This window comes from Hypomesus nipponensis, chromosome 1, assembly GCF_054491055.1.
Source record: "Hypomesus nipponensis isolate SF chromosome 1, ASM5449105v1, whole genome shotgun sequence".
Classification (NCBI taxonomy): Eukaryota; Metazoa; Chordata; class Actinopteri; order Osmeriformes; family Osmeridae; genus Hypomesus; species Hypomesus nipponensis.
The window spans coordinates 16,312,280-16,324,950 of record NC_140361.1 but is presented as its reverse complement, the minus strand read 5'-3'; the positions used below and the strand labels follow the sequence as shown (position 1 = coordinate 16,324,950).

The 12,671-nt window shown below is 44.8% G+C and overlaps 1 protein-coding gene across 1 annotated transcript; it reads left to right on the top strand.

Moving 5' to 3' along the window:
- Positions 1-791: 791 nt before the first annotated feature.
- On the top strand, positions 792-12,251 carry hspa9 (heat shock protein family A (Hsp70) member 9). The gene is made up of 16 exons (XM_084697299.1): positions 792-1,077; positions 2,107-2,165; positions 2,265-2,352; positions 2,437-2,618; positions 4,055-4,179; positions 4,282-4,355; positions 5,377-5,483; positions 5,598-5,760; positions 6,600-6,692; positions 6,792-7,001; positions 7,291-7,518; positions 9,716-9,938; positions 10,390-10,484; positions 10,600-10,692; positions 10,901-11,041; positions 11,222-12,251. Exons 1-16 carry the CDS (start codon positions 997-999, stop codon positions 11,306-11,308), a joined length of 2,049 nt encoding a protein of 682 aa, XP_084553425.1. The 5' UTR covers positions 792-996; the 3' UTR covers positions 11,309-12,251.
- Positions 12,252-12,671: the final 420 nt, after the last annotated feature.

Sequence of the window (12,671 nt, the reverse complement as noted above, 5' to 3'; positions counted from 1 at the left end):
TCGTAATCCGTAGGCTAGAGCAGGACACCACGTTCAACTCTTCAGCAGAGGTGGTGGTCATCAATAAGGTAGAACTGACACTAGCGTTAAGGTTCATACCTTTAATTACATAATTTGCTTACATTTGGGCCTTTACCGGATTTCATTTCCGTCATTGTTTCTGCTAGTTTCTAAAACGGCTATTGTAATTCAGGTGGAATCACTCCTATGTTGCATGACCAAATTTTATCTTGTGGTGTAGGATAACCTTCACATGAAAGCCAAGTGCTCATACTAATAGTGTCGCTTACGTTTCAAGTGATCTAGATTCTCAACCAGATAAACAGGGATTTTTTTATGACACATCTGATATACTGCTTAGTCCTTCAATCAAAAAATTTGGGTTTGTCCGTTTTGACAGCATTAGTTATTGTTAAAGTGACAAGGTTCAAACATACAGAACTAACTACCGGCTTCACTGATGTAACGCACGTGAAACGGATTCCTTTTTCAACATGACCTTCACAATCCCATGGTGTAGTGCCCCAAGTCTAAGTCTGAATATATTTTAACACATTTTGAGGTCAAAGGGTGATTACGTAGGGTGAAAAAGTATGTGTTTTAATTATTTACGATATTAAGTATCACAAAATTCTACAATGTATGAAAAACTAAGTTAAATTGCTTTAAAAGGAACGGTTTGGTACAGGCAGTATCTTGGTGACTCGCAAAGGGTCCTTCTCAAATTGCATGGTGCAACATGCGTTGGATAATTCGAGAACATACTTGCATTCTCCTATCCCTTCGTTTAAGATCACTGAGCTGAGGCCAGCATGCTCCTGACTTGATAGGCGAAAGACACTTGTAGTTTTGCTCAGGAAATATCACCTAAAAACTATTTAATCGTACAAATACTTGGGTAACCTTTCGATTTAATATTATTTGAACAGGTTGGGATTTTTATCTTGAGGCCTTGCGTTTTCTGAGCCAAACCAGTCTCCCACACGTCCTACCAGAATGTTGAGCATTGCAAGAACAGCTTCAAGGTCTCTCCCCTCGCAGAACTGCACCAGGAGTGTGTCCACCTTGATAAAGAAGGTAAGTCTAACGACTCATCCTAAGTGTTAATGTTAGAAAAACGTAAAGTTGTCAAGCTAACCTGTTCTGATGATGTTACCTAAGGTTACAAAACGGAGAGCTACAGCTAACTAGCTTGCTAACGATTACAGTGTGACTGGCTGGGCAATTGTGATGGAGACTGGCTAATTCACGTTTTTTAATGTCCATCACTGTAATGATGTTACATACTTGAAAGGCTCTCACAAGCCTCGAATCAAGTCACGACTGTACTACTGTAGCTGATATGGGAAGCTGGGGCTAACAGCTTGATACCTGGGCGCTAGTGAGTGTCAAGCGAGCTAGCTTGGAAATGTCCTAGCTTACGTGATCCAAGCTAGCTAGCTCCATAGTTGTGACGCAACCTCGTTTGCAGCTTGCAAGTGCTATCGAGCTTGGTTACGGATATTTTACAATTTGGTAAAGCATTGGTTATCAAGTGATTGCATCGATTAAGCTCCCGCCTTAGAATTGTCAAACGAGTATTGTTTGTTACCATCCTGCAATAAATAGCGAGAGACCTGGCTACCTAGCTAATATATCTCTTCATACTTTTAACGTTTAATTTGCTAATATTGTAGGATAGGAATATACCTAAATTTCGCTAACGCTATAACGGCACGTAAGGCAGCACTTTTTACCCTCATGATAGCCCGGTTTTTAAATGAATTAACGGGCTAGGACGTCATTCATTGTGTCTCCCTCACGTGAAGAGAGCACCGATGACCTTCGATGTGGTGTCCCTGACTTCAGCCCTCCCCCCAAATTTGAACACAGCTACCCCTCCGTGTTTAGGATATGTGCACTGAGGCAGACACACCTTACACAAATTTTAATAAAAACAATGTTTTATTTTGTCAAGCTGTTATGTGAGCATGTGTCCACTTAAAAGCTCAATGTTGTCAAGTCCAACTGTGGATCCTAGAGTTAAAAGTGTTAATTTAATATATAATCAAAACCTGGAACACGTGACATATTTTCATTAAATGTGCGTTTTTCCTTGTTTTCCAGGCTTGCTGGAATGGATTCCAACAGGACACTCTTAGAGCCATGGCCAGAAGAGACTATGCGTGCGTTTCTTTGTAATCAGGTGTAAATTCTGCATGTGAATGTGTTGCGTACAACGTGAGACTAAGTTCTAGCACTAACTGTGACAGTGTTTCTTACAGCTCAGAGGCCATCAAAGGCTCAGTTATTGGAATTGACTTAGGAACCACCAACTCCTGTGTGGCCGTCATGGAAGGCAAGCAGGCTAAGGTCAGCAAGAGAACATTGATGGGTGACTGTTTATTGCCTGAGAGTTGTCTAGATTCTTAAAGGTTGTGTGTCTGTGTGTTCCAGGTACTAGAGAATGCAGAGGGCACGAGGACCACCCCCTCTGTTGTGGCATTCACAGCTGATGGAGAGAGACTGGTGGGCATGCCCGCCAAGAGGCAGGCCGTGACCAACCCCAACAACACACTGTATGCCACCAAGCGTCTCATCGGGCGCCGCTACGACGACGCAGAGGTCCAGAAAGACATGTGAGTGGAAAAGTATAAAGCTGCAGAGTTCTATACTTGCATATTTACCTGCTGATACAACTTGTCCATATTTCCACACACAAGCTAATCTTTTGCCAACGGTTCTTGAAATTATTATTAGAAGCATCACATACAAATAGAATGCATTTTACTACTCCACAATAGGGCTGCAACAAACTTATTTTGATTATTGACTAATCTAGCTATTATTAGAATGATTAGTCGACTAATCATCAATTTTTTCACTGATCAGTAAGCTTTGAATGATTATTCAGCTTTTGCAATTTGTTAAAACATTGAGTTATACTTATTCTAACTAATAAATAAAACCAAGAAATCACTTCAGCTTTTGAGATTTTTTTTTTTATTGCACTTTAAACCAACTGAACAGGCCAATCTCTTTTTGTCCATCCCTCACTGTTTTCATTGAACATAACCCTTTTGTCTTACAAATGAAGCTCTTGATGCTGCTGCCTAATTTTAGAGATTTGTTTACATTCCTAGCTTTATGTCTGTAATGCATGTCTAACTACTGTCTTTGGACATGTTGCTATGGTGTTAGTTTGCGTGAATTACTGCGTAATGCGTTTTCATCAACTGGTGTCGCTTACTGGCCATCCTGCTTAGTTCCAGCTGCAGTACACTCACTTCTCCCCGTTTCCATCTCCTCTCGTGCCGGGATGTTTCATTTTTAAATGTTCCAGCATGCACATTGTGCTCCCATGGAAAGGAAGTTCCGCCTTGGATGCATTACAGATTGCAGTATTTTTAGTGATGCGACTTGTTCTGCTCCGTTTGCACGCTGACATTTTAGCACTGTTTTGCATACGGGAGGGCTGCATTAGTGTAGCGCTACAGTGCCGCACTAGTCAAATCACGTTATTGCAGGCACTTAAAATAGGTCCTATGAGATCAAACGATTTGTCAACATCAGAAATATTTGTTGATAATGTTGACTAATGGTTGCAGCCCTACTCCACAACACGATCTGAGGTTCTTAACAGGAATGTTGTTCAAAGTAGGTAATTATACAATGAGTGAGTAACCGTGATTCTTAAATGGACAGTGACAATGTCTTAAACATCCAGCGTCATGTCCTCCATGAATAACAGGTTTTGAAAGTCTTCACTAAAACTGATCTGTAGTGAAGTGAACTGAAGTGTTGGATCCCTGAATTTCAAAGTTCAATTGAACCCGTCTGGTGCTTCAAAATGAATAGACGCAAGGGGTCCATCCCACCAGCCATGTTTCCAGGATGTAATTTAAACGTGCTGTAGTGTAAAATACATGGCATTTTGGGGATTATCCCCAAAACTTTTGTTTCAGAACTATCTTAATCTGTGTTTTGGAACCTGACCCTTGGGATACTAGTGAGGACAGTACCAGTCCCAGGTGGGTGACAAAGTGTGACAGGATGTTGTGATGTGTGTCTACAGAAAGAACGTCCCCTACAAGATTGTGCGTGCATCCAATGGTGATGCATGGGTGGAGGCCCATGGGAAGCTGTACTCCCCCAGCCAGGCTGGAGCCTTTGTCCTGATGAAGATGAAGGAGACTGCAGGTAAGGAACCACCACCATCATCATTAGCCCTAATCCAATCGCCAGGGCTTTAACAGTATGAATATACAGTGTACCTGATTCTAACACGTGTGTGTGTTTCAGAGAACTACCTGGGTCACAGTGTGAAGAACGCTGTGGTGACTGTACCAGCCTACTTTAACGACTCACAGAGACAGGTAAGGATACACACTCACTCTTGGCTTGTTGTGGACACACACAAAAGGATGAATCATTCATATGAATCATACCTGGCAAACGGGTAAAGGCAAAGGTAAAAAGTCGATTAAGGTAGCTAATTTTGCCTCTGCAAAATGTTATCAGGTCTCACAGTAACTAACCTTTAGATATAGTTCTTGGAATAAGCCATTAGGTGCCCTTCTCCATGAGCTCTGTATTAACAAATCTATATTATAGTTTTAAATTAAAACAACTTGATTCATAATTATCAGAATTTATTTATATAGCACATTTCATACAAGAATTGCAGCTCAATGTGCTTTACATAAAATAAATAAATAATAATAAATAATACAAGTGATACAAGTAATAATACATTTTTTATTTTTTTACAAAACAAAATACAAGCCGCAGACTTTGCAAAAGCACATAAGCCGCAGTCTTTGCGGTGTCTCGAGTCCGTCTTAGACCCGAGCTGCCTTTGCAGTTTCCAAAACGTATAACAAACCAGACTAGCCGCAATCTATCTGCGGTCTCTGTAATACAATAAAAAGAGTAATAAAACAATAATTAATAAATAAAAGTAGTAAAACCCTTCTGGGATAAAATTAGTTAAATGGTTTGGTAAAAAGATAGGTTTTAAGCTTTTTTTTTTTTTTTTTATGTCTAGTGTGTTTGCTTCCCTAATATTTATAGGTAATTTGTTCCATAGTTTTGGGGCGTGATTGACAATGGCCGCATCACCAATCTTCTTATGACTGCTTCTGGTGACCTCTAATAGGCCTGCATTTGATGATCGCAGTGTTCTAGCTGGTGTGTAGTTTATAAGAGAGTTAGAAATGTAGCTAGGTCCTTGTCTGTTTAGAGCTTTGTATGTGAGAAAAAGGACCTTAAAATCAATTCTGTAGGTAACAGGGAGCCAGTGTAAAGTAACTAGGACAGGACCAATGTGTTCTCTCCTTAATAATTGATAAAAGATGAGAACATCTCTCAACAGTTTTGCGTGATTGTTGTTTCCAGGCTACCAAGGATGCTGGTCAGATTTCTGGTCTTAACGTGCTGCGTGTGATCAACGAGCCTACTGCTGCTGCCCTGGCCTACGGCCTGGAGAAGACTCAGGATAAGATGTGAGTTGTATTTTTTTTTTTTTACATACAGACTCACACAAACACAAGATGTCACTCGCGCCTTGATTCTTTAAAGTAACTAACCGACTCCCCCCGTCTGGGCTTGCGTTTCAGCATCGCCGTGTACGATCTGGGAGGCGGCACCTTCGACATCTCCATCCTGGAGATCCAGAAGGGAGTGTTTGAGGTCAAGTCCACCAATGGGGACACCTTCCTGGGAGGAGAGGACTTCGATCAGCACCTCCTCACACACATCGTCAAGGAGTTCAAAAGAGAGGTGAGGAAGAGGATGAGGAAGAACAGCCTCACAGCCAGGATGTTCAACCCTGGTCTTCAGGGACCACTGTCCTGTATGTTTTAGATGTTTCCCTGGGGGAGGGGGGGGGGATTATTCCTTCATTAATAATTTGTTACACAGAACTTAATTATATTCAATATTAATCCAAAATGATTCACACCTTCACAAAATCAACAACAACAAACAATTTCTGGATATGCAGGTAGCAACGCTGGTGCTAAATAACTATTTAACTGGTCGGCTCTATGACGCCGGATAAGTAGCTGGGGCTCCTGAGACTGCTCACCAAAAGAACGAAGGGGAACCCACTTATCTAGCATATTAAGACATGTCCGTAGGTACCTAGCGAAAAGAGCCTTTCCTAGACCTTTAGCTACGGTACTAATGCTGAAGACTCGCTGATATAACTGTCTGTCTTACTAGAACGGCGTATGTATGCATCGTTGCGACTGTATGTGAGAGAGACGCGTGAGTGACAGAGAGACTGAGGGAGAGCAGGGAAAGGAAATGCAACTGAACAAATACTCGACGTGTTTTAGCCTAAGTCGTTTTTTTACGAAATGCAGTATGTGGTGGCCGGTGTTGATTCTGTGGTGCACCGCCACAAATTAGTCCATGTGTGGGGAAACACTGGAGTGGGTTGTTATCAATCTCTGTGGAAGCCTGATAACCATTCATTTGAATCAGGTGTGCTGGAGCAGGGAAACATCTAAAACATACAGGACAGTGCACCCTGAGTACAAGGATTGAACACCCCTGCACTACAGCGACTGTAGAGGAGGTAAACCAACGTTTAACCATGTGTCTGGTGCATGCAGAGTGGCGTGGACCTGACCAAAGACAGCATGGCCCTGCAGAGAGTCCGAGAGGCGGCAGAGAAGGCAAAGTGTGAGCTGTCATCCTCGCTGCAGGTGACTAGGACACACACACACACGTTCACTCCCTTAGAACAAGGTGGAGCAGGTATTGGCTACAGGACTGACTCAAGAGAACTCTTCCTCCCTCCCTAGACGGACATCAACCTGCCCTACTTGACCATGGACGCGTCCGGCCCCAAGCACCTGAACATGAAGATGACCCGCTCCCAGTTTGAAGGCATCGTGGCTGACCTGATCCGCCGCACCGTGGCGCCGTGCCAGAAGGCCATGCAGGATGGCGAGGTCGCCAAGGGTGACATCGGCGAAGTGCTGCTCGTAGGGGGCATGTCCCGCATGCCTAAGGTGAGGCCCTACCCTAGCTTAGCACTCCAGTTACCCTTTGGCATGGTGGATGCCAAACATGTGTGCAGTCCTAGAATAAGATTGTTGGATTGTAGGTGTGTGTACTGCGTTCACTCTAGTGGATACCTACCGGACAGAAGCACTAATATGCAGAATACAAGAAACGGTGTGGTAATGGTCTTAGCTGATCCACCGTCCCAGCTCTGGGTCTGTGGTGCTCTGTCTGTGACCAAGGCTCTGCTGTGTGATTGGAAGTATGTTAACCTCCTCTCCTCTTCCTCCCACCCAGGTTCAACAGACCGTCCAGGATCTGTTTGGCCGCGCCCCCTCCAAGTCTGTCAACCCGGACGAGGCTGTCGCCATTGGAGCCGCCATCCAAGGCGGAGTCTTGGCCGGTGATGTCACAGATGTGCTCCTGTTGGACGTGACGCCCCTGTCGCTGGGCATCGAGACCCTGGGAGGGGTGTTCACCAAGCTCATCAACAGGAACACCACCATCCCCACCAAGAAGGGCCAGGTGAGGGGGAAACAAACACACACACACCTTTCATAGATCCTTCTCACCAAGGAGATAAACACACACACACTTGCATTGCATTTACATTTATTCATTTAGCAGACAAGACTTCCAAGAAAAAGCTTTACCCAAAAAAGCATAGGTCAATGATAATAAACAGTGAGATAGCCCCAAACATTGCGGGTTGCCAAAACATGAAGCTTGCATTGTGAAAAAGTTCATAAGTGCCATTTGCGTGTGGGCGTCCTTGAGAACTTTAAGTCGTATAAATTCTGTTGTCATTTCATGTAAGCCTGTTATTGTATTAGTCTATATTCTTGCAAATTTAAGTTAACTGGTGATTTTCGTTGTTTGTATTGTTCACCTGCTAGCTAAATCGCACTTGGCTGTTGATTTGATAGCGATTGCTGAACACCCTTGCTCACGTTTGTATTTTAGGTGCCTTATTATACTGAAGTAGTTGCACTGCATTAAGATAATGTAATTAATAGTGGGTTTATTGTTATTATTTGCTACAGAATGCTTAACCTATATGTCAAGATCACATTAAGCAGACGTTTCCGTTTCATAGGTTAAAAATCTGTTGGCGGGGCTGGGGGGGGGGGGGGGGGGGGTTGTTCGGACAGACCCGCCCCCACTGCTAAAAAAAATCCTACAGGAAACACTGCTGTCCATCAATATTTGTCATTGTGTTCCTGGAGGAAATAAGCTAACATCTGATCCAACAATCGTTCTTAAGTGCTGGTGTACTCCTGGAACAAGTGCGTCTTTAGCCTTTTCTTGAAGGTGGAGAGACGGTCAGTATCTCTGTTGAAGCTTGATTCATGGAGCTCACCATGGTAACTCCGACGTTCCTGAGAGAGGCTGAAGGGGTCACCGTCGCAGATCCCAGGGTGATTATGAGATCGTGGGAGATGGAGGGTTTTGCCTGGATGATGAGAAGTTCAGTTTTGGTGAGGTTCAGCTGGAGGTGGTGCCTGTTCATCCAGGCGGAGATGTCTGTGAGGCAGAACTCGATTCTAGCTCAGGCCTGGTTGACAGGGCACAGAGTATCAAATGACGCAGTTAATGTGGATATCGGGGTGTTGGTGGCGGTGTCGGTGGGGTGAGTCGTGAACTCAATGGATGAGGTCGAGCTGTTTTCCCTCCTTGTGGGTGGCCGGTGTGTTCAGCAGTGTCAGGTCGAAGGAAGTCAAGTGAGACATGAAGTCGACGGCCTGCGTTCCTTCGAGGTGGATGTTGAAGTTCCCAAGGATCATCAGCGGAATTCCGTCATCCGGGAGGACGCGGAGGAGCATGTCCAGCTCCTCCAAGAAGTCGGCTAGCGGACCTGGTCGGCGATAGAGGACAACTAAGAATGCTTTGACAGCATCAGTTAGCATCTCATAATGGTGTTCAAATGATTTGGCAGTGACAGTGTGGTGGATGTGTATTTAAGATGTGGATAAAGGGGCAGACCTGTCCCACCACCTCGCCCAGTTGAGCGGGGTGACTGAGAGAACGAGTGGTTGACGGAGAGAGCAGCTGGAGTTGCCGTGTTCTCTGGGCCAATGGATGTCTCTGTCAGCATGTCTCTGTCAGCGCAAGGGTGTAAAGAGAAGCATGGGATGTAAACGCCGGGATGAAGTCTGACTTGTTCACAGCAGACTGACAGTTCCAGAGCCCTATAGAAAGAGATGGCAGGTCGAGAAATTCTGGGTGGGTAGTGAAGGTTAGAACTGGACCGTTTATACTTTGTAACATATCTACGGCTGCAAGTGGGGTAATGAATGGGAATTCTGGAGAAACAGATGCTAGCTATGAGTATGTTCTAGGTAGTTTAGAATACAGATAGGGTGATGCTTATCAGAAGAGGCGATCCGGCCTTGTTGGCTATCCTCAGTGCACTCCCGCAGGTAGACTCCCTGTCTTTGTCCGACCGAGTCTTTGTTGCGCTGAGGCTGCAGTGCTAGGCTGCCTTAAATATGCTACGAGCCGTAGCTATCACCCGTGAAACTAAGTTACTAATGACAATGAATGTAAACAAACTGGCTACTTACAGTTAGATGACATACGAGGTTCATTCAACAATAACACCATGCGCTCTCACACACACACACCCCTCACAGCCACCCCCAAAAAGTCAGGAGGCATGGCCCCCTCCTAAACAAAGGAAACCCTAAACCCCCCCCCCCTCCCTGTGCCCCTCCCCCTCCAGGTGTTCTCCACAGCAGCTGATGGTCAGACCCAGGTAGAGATCAAGGTGTGCCAGGGAGAGCGAGAGATGGCCGCCGACAACAAAATCCTGGGCCAGTTCACTCTGGTGGGCCTACCCCCCGCTCCCCGCGGCGTCCCCCAGATTGAGGTGACCTTTGACATCGACGCCAACGGCATCGTCCACGTGTCTGCCAAGGACAAGGGCACTGGCCGCGAGCAACAGAGTAAGTAGGCTGCACACGTGCAAGAACCTGAGAAACAACACTCAAGACACCAAACATGTTCTCTGATGGATGTCTCTGACTGCTTGTGTCTTCTAGGGCAGTGTTTCCCAACCCTGGTCCTAAGGGGAGACCTGTCCTGCATGTTTTAGATGTTTCCCTGCTCCAACACACCTGAGTCAAATGAATGGGTCGTTATCAAGCTCTGCAGAAGCCTGCTTATGACCATTCATTTGAATCAGGTGTCTTGGAGCTGGGAAACATCTAAAACATGTAGGGTAGGTGTTCCCTGAGGACCAGGGTTCTAGGGTAATGATGGACCACTGGGAGCAATGAATATTGGGTAACTTTGACAAAGAATCTCTGCCATGTCTACGTATCTAACCAACCTGCTCCCTTCTCTCCTCCCCTTCTCTTCCTCCTCTCCTCTGAACCCCGCCCTTTCCTCCTTCAGTCGTGATCCAGTCTTCTGGAGGCCTCAGCAAAGACGACATTGAGAACATGATTAAAAACGCTGAGAAATACGCTGAGGAGGACATGAGGAGAAAGGTAGAAGACACCACAACCTGGAGATGGTCCATAGATCATTGAGACTTTAAATCATTACTTAGTTTATTGTATGTAGTTGACTGTGTCTAATCTGTCTGGTGTTGCTGGGGTTTAGGACCGTGTGGAGGCTGTCAACATGGCGGAGGGTATCGTCCATGACACCGAGTCCAAGATGGAGGAGTTCAAGGACCAGCTTCCGGCAGATGAGGTATGGCTTGAGGATCTTGTCAGTCAGTTTCGGAGAACCAGTAGTGTAGCGTAGATCTATTCGGGAAAATTGCAGTTACATAGTCAAAACTAAATTGTAAACATACAGTATATAGTGTGTGTGTGTGAATATAAAATAAAAATGTGCCGACCCTTTCTCACCCCCTCAAAAAATTCACGCCTTCCCTTTCCTCCTTCTCTCCCGTCAGTGTAACAAGCTGAAGGAGGAGATCACCAAGGTGCGGGACCTTCTCTCCAGGAAGGACGCAGAGACGGGGGACAACATCAAACAGGCCGCCACCAACCTCCAGCAGGCCTCACTCAAGCTCTTTGAGATTGCCTACAAGAAGGTACGGTTCCCTGCGTAGCTCAGCACGGACGGCTGTGTCCTCGGCCTGCACAGTGACATCATGAACTCCATTTGATTGCAGCACTCATTGTGGGGACTGGAAAAATGCATCCTCCCGTCCGTCAAGGTCTGTGATGTGTTGATGCTTGGTGATGATTGACGTTGTGTGTTTGTCCTGTAGATGGCGTCAGAGAGGGACGGCAGCGGTGGCAGCAGCAGCAGCTCAGGGCCGTCCTCTGGAGAGGAGAAGAAGGAGGGCCAGCAGTAGAACCTTTTGCACTGGAGGTTGTCATGAAGACAATGGGGTTATGAACTGGTGGGCTTGGGAGATTTGCCGATGCGTTGTCCTGAGCGATGTTTGCGATCAAGTCATTCTCACCTATACTGTGTTTTTGCAGTAAAAGAATACAGTACAATAATGTATGTTTCTCTACCCCCCCCCACACACACACACGCACACACACACACTCTAATTTAATTGTCGATTAATTATATATATGTATATTATATCCTGTATGTTTAAACACAAATTATTTACATCTGATGTGAAGTAGTTTCTGTATTGCTATTTTCTGTCTGCGAGCCTCCTGGGTTTTGATGTGGCTCCATCTCGTCAGTCTGAAAATGCAGTGTTCCAGGCCAGCCTGGCCGTGCTTCTCCTGGTCTCAGCTGTGTGGGGCTCCTGCCCTGATCAGCGTAAAGTTACATCTGCCTCTTCTGTACCGAGAGACAAGTATAGCGATGGACATGGTGGTGAGATACCATAATATGACAAAGCAACAGGCTTGTTTTTTTTCATTTTGGGGGGTTTTGATTTATAAGTTTGAATCTAGAGGGGTTCGCTCATCACCATGGATACACGTTTAATACCGAAGTCGTGTATAAACACGGGGATCAGAGATATTATGCATCATTTGTAACTGACTCATTAGAAACATGTTCCGTCACTGTCGTTTTGCAAGACTACAGAATGAATCTCCTTGATGGCATGTGTTGCCATTGTTCAGTATATGTTATTATTACCTTTGAGTTGCCACTTGACCTACAAAGAGATGGCTAGACTGCTGCTCTTAAAGGTACCCTCTCAGTGGGCTAGTCGGGGCAGCTGATGGGTTTGGGTGGATCGATGATGATGATGATGGATTTTGTCACAGTGAAAATCTGTTTCAATTACTGTTGCTGTCTTTTCTAATAAAATTCCAAATTAAAAACGTTTGTTTTCCTGATTAGGGCATGTGTGGTCACATGGTAGACCAAGGTAATCCTTAGGGAATACTCAATGAACAATAAACGGTAACGGAAGTATGTTTCCAAACCTTGTGTACATAATCAGAAAAGAAGGACCCTATATGGTCCAACAGTAATAAAACTAAGAAAATGTGTGTGAATTGTCAAAAATTGCTGCATACAGCCTTATGGCACTGTCATTTTCATTACGTTGTATTCAATTGTACCGTATTTGTCAGTATTTTTTATATTTAAAGACTGAACGCATATTTTTAAAATTCTATATGTTCATTATACGTTTACTGTATACCAGCCTAACATAATAAATTCACTTGTCGATAAAACTTGATTCAGATTCAGATTGATGGACGTACGACGCTGTGATGACAGTGACGCTGTGGGGC